Source organism: Panulirus ornatus, chromosome 31 (assembly GCF_036320965.1).
Source record: "Panulirus ornatus isolate Po-2019 chromosome 31, ASM3632096v1, whole genome shotgun sequence".
Classification (NCBI taxonomy): domain Eukaryota; kingdom Metazoa; phylum Arthropoda; class Malacostraca; order Decapoda; family Palinuridae; genus Panulirus; species Panulirus ornatus.
The window spans coordinates 4,991,221-5,007,500 of NC_092254.1; the positions used below are offsets into that span (position 1 = coordinate 4,991,221).

Consider the following 16,280-nt stretch of genomic DNA (forward strand, 5'->3'; position numbering starts at 1 on the left):
CATTATGTACAAAGCAGGTATGGCCAAACCCCTAAAGCCTTTGAACAGCACAGAGACAATTGCAAATCTTTTGTGTCAAGTGGGGTTGGAAATGGGATCATCTGTCCCAAACTGTTTGATACAACTGTTGTGGTCCGGACCCTGCAGAGTTGTCTTCGACTTGGCCTCGGCATTTATCAACCAAGTCTCCAAGTGAAAACATGAAGGCTGTTGCAGGTCTTCCAGGATTTCCATTATTCATTCATCCTAGAATCAGGTTGGAAAGTCCAGGGTAGTATGAAGAGGTGCATGATGTTAATATAGAAATCGCATGTTTATTCATGAGAAGAGATGGAGAATATGCTGCTAGCTATGGACAAGTATATTAATACGGTCTGTAGCGTAGTCAGAATACCAGAACAACATGGGACCAAAGGAGCATACCAAGACCAATTTGCCTATCTACTCTGCCTGTTCAGGATGGCACTATCGATGATGGGACCTGGACAGATATCTATGGCAGTGGGACGAGAAGCCACATTTTTTTTTTATTCTTTTTTTTTTGCTACACGGGGAAACCTCATTGAAGAGTCCTATTGCCCGAAAGTAGTCTTCTTCCTGCTACCTGAGGCAGGAAGTCGTGTTAAGGTAAATTCAGCCTTGCATAATAGTTTAGCTCTGCGTCGCATACCTTTGGGAAATGACTACTTAAGTTTAACGTGGCTTACATAGTTTATTGAGACTGCAAAAATACCTTTAGGGTGGATTTAGAACATATTTGATGAGCGATACTTCATCAGGCGGCAGAGGTATTTCCGCGAAAATATGGGGTAAAGATAAAAAAAATGTATTAGTCTTATATGGTCAACAGAAACTTTACAAGCCTCATTTATAATCTACTTGGTAATTTTGATTCATCGTAGATTTTCAATAATCTAATCGAAGTTTAAGTCACGCTCAAGAAAATGTGCCGCTGACGTTACGTCAAGATGTCAACAAACAGACGACTGGACACATTCTGCTCCACCACTACAATATAATGGTATATTTCTGCGCTCATTTCGCTGACTAGGTGAGGGTCTTAAAATTCCAATTGACATTGTATTTACTAGTGTATTACATAGTGTTACATCAATGAACTCATGACGTACTTAATCGTTATGGCCTTATTTAAAATCGTTAAAGTATGATACCCCGAATTGTGCCGTACAGGTATTTCTGTAATCACAATGAACTCCTGGTAGAGTACTAGTCTAGGGCTCCTAAACGGATTAACGATCCATTTGTATGTGAAAGATCATAAAGTTGAGCCATGACTTTCCAGTTAAGGAGCACATTAGAACTAACTTTTTTAGTTGGAAGAGACACATTTGTGAAATATTTATACCTATTTCAAGGACTTTGGAATGTGATTGAAAGCATTATATCTTATCTCACGATACTGGTGATAGATAATGGCAGTATAAATGGCTATGATGATCTGGGGTAAAGTAAGGGATTAGGTATGATAATCATCAGGATTTATTAAAACCTCACTTAACATCCTCTAGCATTCTGAGTTACGATGTTTGCATTCAGTTGCTGAGAAGGTATTCATAATCTACTCTATTGACTGATGTAGGTAACTTTTACACCTTTGGTGTAACCTCAAGCAGATGGGGTCTATTAATGTGTATTTAACTATCTGTACACACAAAACAACAGCAGAGGGTTTCTACCCCCGCCCTACTACCCCCTTTGTTGCCTTTTTAAAACACAGAGATACGTGGTTAGTATTGTATCTCTCCTAAGATATATTGGATATATAATAACGAAGTTTGAATTTTTCAAAACTGGCACCTTAAGAAAAAAATTAAGTATATTCAGCCAGGATCTTTAGACCTATTATTGTTTTATCAAATCTTGGTGAAATACATTTTTCAAATTGTTGTCAGTTAGAATGACCAGATTTCAGAATGAGTTGTGCAGGCAGCCACTGGGGAGAGGAGCATGATTCTCAACGTAATGGCAACGATGACTGGGGACTTAGTAGCTCAGACATGGAAGATCTTCTAACCCCTCAGCCACCACCACCTACATCACCAACCCTCCATCAGCCTTCACAGGAAGAAACCCCTTCCTTCCAAATGTAAGTACAGTATAGTCAGTAATGTACCATAATCACTACTAATGATGCATTTGAAACTTCTTTAGTTGGCCAAATCTTTGACATGATTTTTGTGAACTAGCAACAAACTTATATGATTTTTTGATAATTTCAGACTTCCTGCAGAATTTTGTCGAACTGACCCTATGGTTTTACAGGCAATACGGCTTTTGCAGTACCAGAGACAAGTTGCACTGCTCATAAGTAGAGCTCAGGTAAGGGAAATTTTTACATTTTGTTTCTTGCAAATTTTAAGGCCATGGTAATATCTTTCTTTTACTTTCACCATAGATGACTTTGATTTGGGTGTGTTTTACTTGTGCCATTTTGGTCACCATAAAATAAATTCAAAGATAGCAAGGTAGTGCCAGGAATAGACAAAGAATGGCTTCATTCACTCACATTCACTCTCTAGCTTCACCAAAACCAGAAACCCCTCCCACAATTAGACCCTCCAGACTTTTATATGATTTCCCATAACTGCTTCATATGTCCAAGTTCAACCCGTTGACAGCACTCCACCTCTGTTTCTCATCTCCCCTTTCATTGTTCCCTCCTTTTTTATAGTTATATTCTCTTCATTATTTTCTCCAAATGTCCAAACAATTTCTGGACAGCCTATCCAGTTCTCTTATTCCTCTTACACAGCCTATTCGGTTCTCTTATACATATTCTTCTTACCACGACATATCTCTCTTACCTTATAGTTTCTTATTGGATCAATCTGCCTCACATCACACATTGTCCTTATACATTTCATTTCCAGCACATCCTTCCTGTTCTGTATTTTTTTTTCCCTCCAAGGCCCAACCTATGCATTCACAGAGGTAGTGTTAGATACTTCACATGAGGATGCAAAGGAATATGTTACTGTAAGCATTGGAGTTGTTTTGTGAGCAAAGATGGAGATGTTAAAATGGTGTATCAACACATTGAAAAAGTTAGAATCACAGATGATGGCATGGAAGTATATATATCCTTTTAGTATATTGGACCTAGGTGAAGAAAAGTGGTAGTGTTCCCTCTACAAATAGAATCAGAGTTAAAGATGGATAGAATAATGTCATTTGCAAAATTTATATGGAGAAAATTCATAGAATTATTTTTTTTTACATACATCTAAAATCAGCATTGTCATCATTAACATATTATTTTTGATATAGTGCATTGATATAACACTACAAAATTTAGTTTACTTTTGATGACAATTTTTTTCAGAGTGTTGGTATAGATGGTGGTAGTCTTCCTTCCTGCCCACCACCTCCAGAAGATCCACCCCTTGATCGCAAAACCACGAAGCCACACTTCTTAAACTTCATACCACCTGAGCACACGTATGCTAAATAATTCTATTATATTTTACAGATGTTCTATTCCTATATATAAGATGGCAGAGTGGAAGGGAATGTGTAGGTTAGCATCCATAGCAGTTTTTAAGAGCAAATGAAATGTAAATGGGGCTTTGTGACATTATTGTTTAAGATTATCCATGGTGCCAGTAATGAAAGAGACTCATGTGGCAGTAAATTTAGAAAGTGCAAATATTGTTAAACTTTGTAACAAGTACTATGCAATATTTAAGAACATATTCATCATTATATTAAATTTGCATTGATTTGCCTTTGCAAAGCATGAATCAATCTGCACATTTCTATGCAGGCCAATAGGAACCATATATCGCAGGCATAGAAAAGAAATTTTAGTCATGAAAATAATACTCAGATGTAGATAACATCCAGGTGAGGCATGACTGGCCAAAACCACTTCCAACTCCAACCATTATGTCCTAATCTCACTACATTGGTGACAAAAAACCTTTAGGTGTAATGATAGGATCTTGTCATAAGGTAATTTCATGTGATGACATCACTCTGTATCCACTTGAATATATGTTATTATAAGGGGTCTACATTTATTATACTTATTTGAGTGTTGAAAGAATCTTTGTTTTCCTCCCTTGTAATGGATAGTAGGTAATAACAATAAAATACTAACAAAATTTGATTATGTGCACTGGTTTAATGAACTGATGAGAGGAACCTCCAGAATGCCTATACCTTGGAAAGCTCATCCTACTTCTCAGATGGGACTTCCTTTGTTCAGGTCACTCATGCACACATTTTCTGCGACTGTCATTTAACCTCACTTTTTCTCTCCACATCCATTTTCATTCACTACGCAGTTACACTCTCAGATATTCTTTCCTTATCCGTCTCTCTGCTTTGTCGTACCACCTCCATTTTGATTTAGTATATCAAACATTTCCCATTGTCTTTAGTATAATTTTCAGACACATGTATGTTTCTCTATATCCATTTCTCCAACCCCAAACCCTGTCTCCAAAGTGCCCCTCAGTTATGTTTCTTGCACTTACTAAACCACCCAACTTTTATTGACATTTATTATCGTACACTATGTTATTGTTATATTGCATAAAATGAATTAGTTTTTCAGTGTTTAGTTATGAAATGATACTGAATATTTTCCACAGGGCATTTACTAGTGGCAAAAATCAACCACAGCTGCTTGAAGTTGAGGGAACAACAGCCCGACTTATATTGCGTAAGGCAGTAGCGACAATATGTGCTCATACTGGCTACACGGATACTGCAGAAAGTGTACTTCGGCTACTAACGGACATTACACATGAGTTTTTGATCAAGCTGACAAATATTCTGAGGGCTAATACTGACAACCTCCTTTTGAGTGATAGATGCCCCTTCCATGTGAGTTCTGTAAAAGTCTCCCTTCTTCCTCAAAAATTGTAACTGTCTTTCAGTTGAATATATATTGCATATATAATTGAACTCATATCTTCTTAGTGGAGAATTGAAGCTCTGTCTTCAGTACTCTGTAAGAGTAGTCTTAGTGTTTGATTATAATTATCAAATGTAAAAGAGTGATCATCAGGTTTGAGGTGGAAACTGATGGAACTTGATGATGAGATTAAAGTTTCTAACATTAATAATTTTGGAGATAGGGATGAGTATGGAGGCTGTAGGGGGTAAGGGAGCCTGGGAAGTGAGTCAGTTGTTTGTTGATGGCACAGCAGAGAGGAATGGATTTGTTGGAAATGTTATAGGACAGGGTGTGGTGTGAGTTGCTTTGATTGAGTAACTAGTGAAAGGGGGATGAGAGAGGTGTGGTAATTAGAAAAGTGTGGTTAAAAGAGCTGAAGAAAATGTGCTAAAAATGGTTTTGGACATTTGGAGTGAATGAGTGAAGAGGGGTTGACACAGGATGAATGTGTGAGAAGTGAAGAGAGAAAGAAGAATGGGGAGACCAAACTGTTCCGAGATGGAAGGATGGAATGAGAAAGGCTTCAAGATATTGTGGCCTGAACATTCAGGAGGGTATGGTGTGTGTATGAGATATTGTGGCAACGTGGTATGCAGGGGGCAACTTGCTGTCATGAAATTGAACCAGGGTATAGGAAGTAGTCAGGGGAAACCATGGAATGGTCTGTTGGGGGTATCTGTGGATGGAGGGTCTGGTTTTGGTTCATTATACATGACATCTGGAGAGTAGATGGAAGCAAATGAGGCCTTTCTTTGTATGCTTTTAGTTTATTGAAGTGATGAGTGTAACAAAAGAATTTTTGTTAACATACATCAGGTGCTTAATTTTCGGGTATATAGGGTAGATGACAGAGAATCATATTTCTTCATACATAGTCAGTGTATGAATATGGTCTCACTCTTGATTAATGTTATTCCCTTTTTGAGAGCAGTATTGTACGTTGTATACTTCAGAATCTCAGTATTGAGTGATTTAGCTGCACTTTGACTAATATCAAATGCAGTTAGTGAATGAGAGACCTAAGATATTCTGTTGGATTATGCAGGATGTCGTGGAACAGACACTACATGACATTGGGATAGGAAGCATGAGTGAGCTTCATCAAATGTACCGTGATCGTGTGATGCTGTATCATGCACGTGTACGCCAGGAGAGTCTTCAACTCTACCACCAATACTTGACACTCACACAGAATAGAGAAGCCAACATCTCCACTCCTGGGTATGTAATAATTGTATAACTTTCAGTTAAATACCTCTGTAGAATTATTTTTGTGATATTTTTGAACAAAGTTAATGTTTTGAAAAAATTATTGTTCTATATTTACATGCATACATACATTGATCTGCATTAGTTTGAAGATGTGTAATTATCAAAAGCCCTCTTAGAAAAATGTCAAGACAGCTCATACATTTGTTTGCATGTCTGCTAGCCAATGAGTGACTTGGACACCCTCCTGCATTGTCAAAATACCACACACCTCATGCAGTGCTCGTGTCTCACAGTACAGGAATTCAGGCTGTAATATTTCTCATTTGGTCATATACATGCTCTGCAAACTCAGCCATCTAAGTCAAAAACATTAGATTTTATGTTTGAATTAGCTTAGAACCAGATTGGCCTGAGTTATCATATTCAGGTAAAGGTTGTCTGTATCCTAGATAATTTTTTCCTTGGCCTGAAAGTCAGATGGGCTGTTGCATATATATCAGTACCTACTGTGTCTCCAAGTACAGAGACAGATTTCAGATATGTAAATTGTTTATTTTTTTGTTATGGGGTTGAAGGTCAAGGCGAGAGAGCACAGGTGATTGGTGGGTTGATGAGTGTGGCAGTCAGCATGGTGGACCTGGAGGAGCTTCTGCTCCAGGAATGGACGAAGCATCTGTTCCCTCCATAAAAAGTACATCAAGTCTTGATCCAGAATTATCTCTCCATCCCTTCTCTGTACTCAGTCAGTAAGTTCACATTTAGTATTCTTTAATGTTCATCTTGCAAGTAGGATATCGGAATCAGTTTATATACAAAGAAATTACAAGATGGTGTTTGATTTAAGGTAAGGCAGATATGGAGGTAAAGAATTTTTTTTAAATTGTTGTGAAATAATAAGAAAAATTACATGCAGATATAAAAGTATAGAGGACATGTTGGTAATGAAAATTTTTTTTCCTAGTCAGTTTTATTATGAAAAGGCATTCAGTGTAAAGGTCTGTAATTGTATGAAGTGGAGTTTGAAGATGCGAGAGACATCTCTTTTGGACTAAAAAAAAAAACATTAATTTGCCAGTAGGGGGCAAGCAGCAGGAGGTAAGAAGTAAGAAAGATATTAACCACCTATCATGTTTTACAGAGTTGGCGGTGATGGAGAAGATGTTGTACAGAACTCACCAGCTACTGTACAACAATACCAACTTTACCCTCTAACACCCCGGTAGATTATAGCAATGTTTTCAGAAATTTTATTAGTTTCACCCAATATTTTTTCATTCCTGGTGCTACCTCTTTAAAGTGGGAAAGGCAGTTAGGTATGAAATAAAACTGTAATGTTGTACTATACTGTACCTAGTAGATTATTGTATGGCTACCAGTATAAATGTGAGTTTTTTAATGATATTTCTTTTCTAAGATCCTTCTTTGAGTATGAAAGACTTACAAAAAATACAGTTGAATTTACCATACTTTGCATGATTTTTGCCTTATACTTGTTCCAGAAAGTTGTACTTAGTTGTTAAATCTCATTCACAAATGAGAGCTCTTATACGAGATATGTATGATATTCTTGCAGTAGAATTTTCCATTCTAAAATGATACTTCTTTTCCATTCATCTTTTGTGCTTATACTCATCACTATATTCATGAGACTTAGTTTTTCCTTCCAAATTCAGTTTCACAAAACCATTTTTTTTTTTTTTTTTTTTATATTTTCATTCCAGAGTGTAGCTTTCTTTCAAAACATATTCTTAAATGTGTCCTGCACGTCTTCACGTCTTGGGCAGTCTTTCTTGATGCAGTTTTCATGTACATTCACAACCCCTCAATATTTTGAACCATTTTATCAATATCCCTCAGCTTATCAGTTAACTTCCCTTGGTAGTTTAAGTTTTACACTTTAATTCCTCAGCTCATCAGTTTTTATCCACCTTGATTTTTCATTCACCTTTCTAGACTCACATCCTGTAAGGTAAAAGTCTGCACTACATGCTTTATAACTCTCATGTGACCTTGTAAGGTGTTGGCTAAACGTAACAAATATCTCATCATACACACTGTGTATCATATCTTGAAAGTGCAGAATATGGTACTCAAAGCCACATTACAGCTCCTAATATGATGCTCAGAGCATGTCATCACCTCAGTTATAACCTTCCCATACACCATACTCAACAGACTTATGTCTCTGCTATCCTAGAATTCATATAATTCTTGCATTAGTTTTACATAATGCATCTTTCTGGAGTGATTGGCTTCTGTCCACCCCTCCTGCATCCTCCCAGGAGCACCAATGAATATGGGACACATTTGCCTACATTCATAGTTATGACCATTTCAATGCATTGGCAGCAGTATATCATTATGTACTGAACACTATACTATATATGACAATTCATAGTATTCTGGTATGTGGCGGACGGATTTTTGAGTTAATATTGAACAAACTGTTATATTTTAGATACATCCTCAATAAGATTATGATTATGAAGCTACATTTTTTGGACATTAACATATGAAAATGAAGGGCATTACAGTATGTGAGAGTAAAACTTTGGTCAGCTAGATGTTGCTCATATTTCAGTCAAACATCAACTAAGATTAAAGTTCAGTATCATAGCGAACCTTTACATATACATTATGACAGCAAAAATTCCATAAAGTCATGTAGCTAATTAGGTAGTAACTTAGATAAGGGGGGGGTACATTTTAGCCCATTTCCCCCCAAAATGGAATATTTTTGCATTCCCAGAATCTCTGGGAAACAGAGGGACAGTACAAAAGTGGGACTTTCCAGCCGACATCAGGAAGTCTTGAATAAAAGAAGTTTGAATGGGAAGGTTTTCAATTTCTTTATGATGATATAATCATCATTAGCCCCTTTACAAGTCCTGAATGGAGACTGTTCTCCAAGGTGCTGGTAGCATTTAGGCACCCTAGGCGCCTCAGACAAGACTCGTAGGAATGGATGATGAGTGAAGACCCAACGTTATATGGCCCTTGGTAAAGAGAAAAGTCCAGGACAATTTTTTACCCTAGGCCAGCAGCAAGTTATGGATGAAGTTGTGCTTAAGCACAAAAGTTTGAGAGAACACTAGCCTTGACTGCATTCTACTACATCTCAGTCCTCTGAGGTGGTGACAGAACTTAACCGGTTGAATAAAACATTTCTTGTCACTATGATATAAAAAGCAAAGTCATCAACCTGCATCATCTGCTGTAAATACAGGGAAACCATATTACATGAATAAACGGGTGAATAAATAGATTTATATAAACGATTTTCCGTTTCTTTTCGCATAAACTTTTCTATCTTGAAATACCCTTTGAAGTGCTGTAAAATTAAAGAAACTATAAAGTGGAGACCGGGCATGAAATTGCCTGTGCAAGGGATTTGCATTCGGAGAGGGTAAGAAAAACTGAAGGATGATAGTGATATTGACTAAAAATATAATTGAAAAGACTCTTCGTGAATCAGCAATCAAATAACCTGATCAAAGTTGCACCATTTCAATTTGTATTCATTGACGCTAATTTTTGTAGCAAAAAATAACAATCGCTCAGGAGCCGCCACGATATTCAGGATTACACTTAAACATCAAACATAAGTATATCCTGAAAAAAATAAAAGTTTATTTAGGAAATTTCGTGCTTGAAAATTAAGCTGAGAGTATTATATAAAAAGTGAATTTCTCTATAAAATAACAAACGTGTAGAAATGAAGAAGTTGCATCACATATGACAACATTGTCATTCCGTCAGCTACTAACGTCCCCCAGTATTTCTAGGACTCCGCCATTCCCGCTATGGATGACGGCAGTTAAAAACGTGTCGGGTTTTGGAGAGTAAACTAAACATTTCATGGCATAAGACTCATACATGTAGGAGGGAAATACATACGTGTGCAGCCATAATGATGCACGAATATGCCAAAGACATCAAGCAGGAGCCTAGAACAGCGCCTGCAAAGCCGTTTATAGTGCGTAAATTCCGGACTTTGAAGGAAGTGTGTGAATGCCTAGAAAGGTATCAGGAGGAGACTGTCACTCATTTCATCAAATATAATAAGGATAAGAAGTTCGGAAATGAAGGTAATGTAAAGTCTTCCACATGTAGTGAAAAATCAGTGAATTTGATTCAACTCTGATTTATGACTGTATTTCCAAGTTGTCATTATCAGGTATGTTGGGTACACTTGGGCCCATGGCACTCTTAGTCTTTGCAGTGATGGTTATTATTCAAAAATTCTGTAATTTGACAGTTCGACAAGGCATTGAAATGTGTTTAGTTATGGAGTGATTGTATGTCGTTAAATGTAGCCTCTAGTGACAAGTCATCCGTATTATTAACTGACACCATTTCCTAGATAGAAACAGCGAATATTTCTGAATACCACACAGCAAATGTCACAGTGAATCTATATGTCCATCTTCAGAAGCACTGGAGACAGATGAAACATTGAATATAGATATGAGTCACTAGTAGCAGGTGGGGTTTGTTCCTGTAGCAAAAGAACTAGTGCTGCTTAGCGAAACATATCAACACTAACACTAGAGTTCTCTATTATCTATCTTTAGGTAAGTTAAGGCCTATATCATTTGTTTCTTGGTTGTTTTATTTTTCTTACACAGTATGGCATGGTGTTCTTGCATTTCTTAAGAGAGAAATTGTTTTTCACTTACCCAATTTTCAGAGACTGGGAAGTATGGTGTCTTTCATCATTTGGTTGGAGATCGTGAAAGAAATTCATGAAAATACATACAAACAAGCAATAAACTGTTGATGTGAACATAAATTTCAGTCATTGATTGGGCCCCCTATGGTATTATAAGTGCATTTTCCAAAGTCTGATGCAATCTTTTTGCATTTCAGTGATAATCGATAGTGTATGAAGTTTAATGTAGCAGATATGTACTGACACCAGAAGATGTAAAGTAATTTAAGGTTGCAGGTGTGTTTTTGATGTGATTACTCTTCATTCTCTCTGTGTGACCAAACCATTTCAATACACCCTCTTCTGCTCTCTCAACCACACTCTATTTTTTATCACACATCTCTCTTACCCTTTCATTACTTAATCAAACCACTTGACACCATATATTGTCCTCAAGCATCTCATTTCCAACACATCCACCCTCCTCCGCACAACCCTATCTATAGCCCACACCTCGCAACCATATAACATTGTTGGAACCACTATTCCTTCAAACATACTCATTTTTGCTTTCCAAGATAATGTTCTCGTCTTCCACACATTCTTCAATGCTCCCAGAACCTTGTTTTTTTCATACCATTTGCCATTTCCCACTTTAGCGAGGTAGCGTTAAGAACAGAGGACTGAGCCTTTGAGGGAATATCCTCACTTGGCCCCCTTCTCTGTTCCTCTTTTGGAAATTTGATAAAAACGAGAGGGAAGGATCTCCAGCCCCCAGCTCCCTCCCCTTTTAGTCCCCTATCCCCAGGGATGATATATATTGTCTATTATACTTTGTCGCTGTCTCCCGCGTTAGCGAGGTAGCACAAGGAAACAGACGAAAGAATGGCCCAACCCACCCACATACACATGTATATACATTTGTAAGTATCATTTATGGATCTGGAGAAGGCATATGATAGGGTTGACAGAGATGCTTTGTGAAAGGTTTTAATAGTACATGGTGTGGGAAGTAAGTTGCTGGTAGCAGTGAAAAGTTTTTGCCATGGATGTAAGGCATGTGTACGAGTAGGAAGAGAGGAGAGTGATTGGTTCCAAGTGAATGTCCGTTTGTGGCAGGTGTGTGATGTCCCCATGGTTAATTTGTTTATGGATGGGGTGGTTAGGGAGGTAAATGCAAGAGTTTTGGAGAGAGGGGCGAGTGTGCAGTCTGTTATGGATGAGAGGGCCTGGGAAGAGAGTGAGTTGTTGTTCGACGATAATATGGTTTTAGTGGCTAATCAGCTCTCTTGGCCAAAGTCATCTTGGTCGATTTTCCTACAATCTGTCCTTGTAAGTAAGGCTTAGACCGCATACGCTGTGTTGTCTAGTGACTGATTATTGACCAGTGTATTGATTATGAGGTCGTGAAGGATGTTACGCTGAAAGCTTACGAGTTATCTCCAGAAACTTGCAGACATAAATTTAGAGCTAAGAGTAAGAGTCCTGATCAGACCTATGCAGAGTATTTTCGTAAAAAGGGCAATTTATGCACTCAGTGGCTACGCTCCGAACAAGTTTGTGAGTTTGTGGAACATAGAGAATTGATAATACTTGAAGAATGTAAGAATAATGTACCCCATGAAGTACTTAATTATCTAATTGATCGAGAAGTGAAGTCTTGACAAGGCCGGGGTACTAGCGGACCAGTATGTGCTGACTCTCAAACTTGGTACAGAGAGACTTTCGAAGGTTTTCAAGGGCAGTGAAAAATCCAGTAATAATGTAACCCCACCTGAATTGGCTCCCTTGCCAGAGACCCCTAGGAGTCAGAGGGTTAAGGCCTGTTTTAATTGTGGCAAAGTTGGGCACCAGGTGAGGGAGTGCTGGGCTCAGGTGAAGGCATCCAGAGACTTTACCAAGGGTTGAGTCTCCTCTCAACATTAGGGCCACCCAATAATGTAAGCGAGGCTAACCCTGCTCTTAGGAAAGTGGGGGGCTGCGAGAGTGGTAATCAGTCTGTAGTAGAGGATCCGTTTCGTGGAAACTACAACGTGCTCCTGTCTAAAGGCCATGTTAGTAGATGTGGGGTAAGAAGAAAAGTCACCATATTACGGGATTCCCCCTTTACATGTTTAGCTTGCCTTGGGCAGATCCAGAGAACTTTAAAGTGAGAACTCTTATTGGGATATACAAGTAAACTTATTGATATATATTGTCTGTAGCATCTAGTATTGTTGTGTTCTCCCACAGAAGCCTTTGGACACTTCTTATCAGTACATCTGATAGATATACATTGCATTTAGAAGTGGGCATTGTCTAGTCATTCACATGTTGGATATATTCTGCTGTGATTTTTGAAGTACAGTACTTTGAAGAGCACTTGTGCTGTTGTATCTTCAGGCAATCAGATGAGTATTTTATGCTTTTGTAGAATAAAACCAATTAATTGTCTGATATTACTACCCATGGAAATGATCATAATTATAATGGAATAAACAGTCATTAGAAAGTTTTTTATTGCAGATTATATACCAAATATTGAGAGAGGTCGCATTCACTACTGGTCTCACACTGGGAAATGTGGAGTGCCTATCGAGTATGATGGTGTTCCCTTCATGCATGTTGGGCGCTGGGTCCTAATGTGCCATCAAGGACAAGATATTAATAGGCGTCACAAAGAAAAGTACCAGATGCGTAAACACAGAGAACAGCAGGTCAGATTTGTTATGTTTATATGCATATATACACAGAAAACTTGTCAATAGAATTAAAATTATAAATCTTATGATGTTTGTCCTTTTCATCTGTATTGTATTACATGTTGATCAGTTGCAATTAGAGGAGGATCTAACATGCTGAATCACATAGTTAATTATAGAATTATATATTTATTGTTACTTATTTTATCAGGAAAGTGGAGTTGCACCAAAGAGCAGAAATCGATCCCAGGTTACAAAAAAAGTGAATTGTCCTGCTGAAATTTATGTTACTCATATCATGAAATTTCCACAACACAAGGTTAGATATAATTTGGATATATACATCCTTTGTACTTTAAACCCATATCTTTTTACGTCATGAAAAATGAAATAATTTGACAATTTAATTGTTACTAGTATTACATGAATAAAGTCTGAATGACTGTTTAACAGGTACCTAATGCCTTATTGGCAATAGACTCCCTGCCAACTGATCATATGAGAAAATTGGCGAAGAAGAAAATTATCAGTAGTTTCAAGCGCTACTCAAAGAGATTTGTGCGAGAGTCATGGTATTATGTGAGACTTCCAGATCCTACATCACACAAGGGACATCCAGTTTTAGGACTGGTAAGTTCACTATTGTAAGAGATTTGTGCGAGAGTCATGGTATTATGTGAGACTTCCAGATCCTACAACACACAAAGGACATCCAGTTTTAGGACTGGTAAGTTCAGTATTGTAAAACTTCTTTTTGTGTTAATATTTCTCGTACCTGTTTCTATTTTTAAGACTATACAAAACTTTTCCTTGTCTGTGTTTTGTTTTTCCATATTTTATAGTACTCATGGGCCCTTCAGTTAGTCTTTTACATTAGGTAAGCCAATAATGTGCTGTTGTTCTGCTTGTTTTTGTAATTTTTTCATTGGGCCACTTAGTGTAATACTGAATGTTATTGTAATGAAATTTTCTGTATTTTTTAAAAATTTTCTCATTTTTCTGTTATCATTACATGCTCTTTACTTTGACATTTATTTTGTCAGAGTAAACTGTGATCATTAGTTTTCTATTCTGTAGGGATTCACATAAATATTTATAATTGTTATAATTAAAGGTAATGATGAGTTCATTATATGTATAAGTATTATTATCGTACATCTGTATGGCCAAGGTAGAAGTATTAGGTTGGAAGACTAGTCTGGAACATTAGGTTGGAAAACACTGTGTTAAAGTTGCCCTCTGCCAGTGGCCTGTTGAGGGTGAGGCACTATAGGCTAAGAAATTGCATTGGAATTCACCATGGCCATTCTCTTGAGGGAGTTCCCAAAGGGAATAGGTATCAAGGATATGAATTGATAGGGGCCCCCTTAAAAGAGATCCAGAAGCTTTAAGGAGTTGCAGCAGTAGGAAAATAATTAACTTTTCATATTAGAGAGTCCTGTTTAAGACTACTCCTTTCTAACTATTGATAAAAATACAGCTTTAATGAAAGTGACTTATTGCTTGAGATGTAACCTCTTGCAGATGGTTTCATGTAACACCTCAGTATCAGTTTGATTATGTATGTAGATATTTTAGACATTCAAAAAGAAAGGATTTCAGGGAATTTAACAAGAAAATTGTATATTTCAGGTAAAACAAGAATCAGCACCTAGTCTTCCTGCTGAGTGTACAGTGGAAATTTCAAGTTACTCTGGGGCAACAATAGACATAAAAAGAAAAAGACATTCCAAAGTATGTTTCTACCATATGTTTATTATTTTGCTTGTAGTTATTATAGCTAATTGGCAATTTAGGAAGATGAATAGAATAGAGTCAGTCATGTCTAATGTGTATTTTTCTCTGATTGAAGAACAGGTGAAGCTTATGTATATTGGCTCATATAAATGTTTGGTTATCCTTGATGCTTTTGAAATATACACCTGGGTTTCAAGTTATGGCACTGACATGCAGTATTCGAACTTGAAACCCATTAGAATTTGGGTCTTGTATTGACTTACGACAGTGATTTGACTTGCAACAGACCAAAAAAATGTTTTTTCATTGTTTAAAAGAATGTTTGTTTTAATGATAAAGTACACCATAATTTAAGGTATTTCTGTACATATCATGTGTATTTTGATTGTATCAGCAAAATACCATTCAATTTGCATCCCACTAGCTGGCAAAATATGTTCAACTGTTCTTTACTACCACAATATTTACCACATCCACAGTATGTCTTCCAGGTGAAACAACTGTAGGATCATTTGATTCAGGGAGTGACATAGATAGTTTAGAATTAAATGATAAATGGTATTTCTAAATATATTTTGGAGTCATTAATTGTACTCTAAGCAAGTTAAAAAGATATGATGTCTTATTTATATTTCTGATTCAGTTGAAATCTTTATTTGTTAAAGTTTTCAGTGGTATTTCCTTTGTTATAGAGTACCAAGTTCAGAACTAAAGAGCCGGTGGATCCACGAGTTTTACAAAAGATGTATGAATTAACACGACAAGGTGTATCTACTGTGAAAATGATGCAGGAGGCTATAGCAGAGTATGTACGAGAAGAGCTGTTTCCTTGCGGTGAACCTCCACCAACCATGTACCGTAGATATAATCCTACTTCGTCAGATATCCAAAATGCTATGTATAAGGTGGGTAAGATTAGTTTCTTTCCTAATTTTATGTTATGACTTGTATTTGCTCTCTCCCAACATCTTAGAACTTGTCACATTTACTTAAAGACAAAACTTCACATTTATAGATTATCACAAGAAAAAATTGAATAGAGATTTGTTACAAACATAGGTAAACAGATAATTAT

At 37.0% G+C, this 16,280-nt stretch overlaps 2 protein-coding genes across 5 annotated transcripts in view; both read left to right on the forward strand.

Moving 5' to 3' along the window:
• The first annotated feature begins 916 nt into the window (after positions 1-916).
• Spt7 lies at positions 917-7,532 on the forward strand. 4 transcript variants are annotated; one of them, XM_071680504.1, is made up of 8 exons: positions 917-1,021; positions 1,934-2,107; positions 2,241-2,340; positions 3,344-3,459; positions 4,617-4,851; positions 5,970-6,145; positions 6,712-6,882; positions 7,275-7,532. In XM_071680504.1, exons 2-8 carry the CDS (start codon positions 1,935-1,937, stop codon positions 7,357-7,359), a joined length of 1,056 nt encoding a protein of 351 aa, XP_071536605.1. In that variant the 5' UTR covers positions 917-1,021; position 1,934; the 3' UTR covers positions 7,360-7,532. The 4 variants fall into 4 exon arrangements, with proteins under 4 accessions (XP_071536605.1, XP_071536603.1, XP_071536602.1 ...); XM_071680502.1 differs by having other exon boundaries at positions 921-1,051; XM_071680501.1 differs by having other exon boundaries at positions 938-1,051; positions 1,927-2,107.
• A 2,385-nt stretch (positions 7,533-9,917) lies between these two features.
• Positions 9,918-16,280, forward strand: part of LOC139758748 (calcium-responsive transcription factor-like) — a 12,915-nt gene continuing 6,552 nt past the window's right edge. The window contains exons 1-6 of the mRNA XM_071680500.1: positions 9,918-10,224; positions 13,293-13,483; positions 13,680-13,787; positions 13,922-14,098; positions 15,101-15,202; positions 15,898-16,110. Of these exons, the coding sequence (XP_071536601.1) occupies positions 10,047-10,224; positions 13,293-13,483; positions 13,680-13,787; positions 13,922-14,098; positions 15,101-15,202; positions 15,898-16,110 (969 nt within the window). The 5' untranslated portion in view covers positions 9,918-10,046. The remainder of the gene's footprint in view (positions 10,225-13,292; positions 13,484-13,679; positions 13,788-13,921; positions 14,099-15,100; positions 15,203-15,897; positions 16,111-16,280) is intronic.

What these genes read in the sequence shown, in the direction of transcription:
- Spt7 (XM_071680504.1), top strand. Translation starts at nt 1,935, where the DNA reads ATGAGTTGTGCAGGCAGCCACTGGGGAGAGGAGCATGATTCTCAACGT. An exon ending in GAAACCCCTTCCTTCCAAAT is followed by an intron (nt 2,108 to 2,240) that starts GTAAGTACAGTA and finishes TGATAATTTCAG; the next exon opens with ACTTCCTGCAGAATTTTGTC. An exon ending in GTGATAGATGCCCCTTCCAT is followed by an intron (nt 4,852 to 5,969) that starts GTGAGTTCTGTA and finishes TGGATTATGCAG; the next exon opens with GATGTCGTGGAACAGACACT.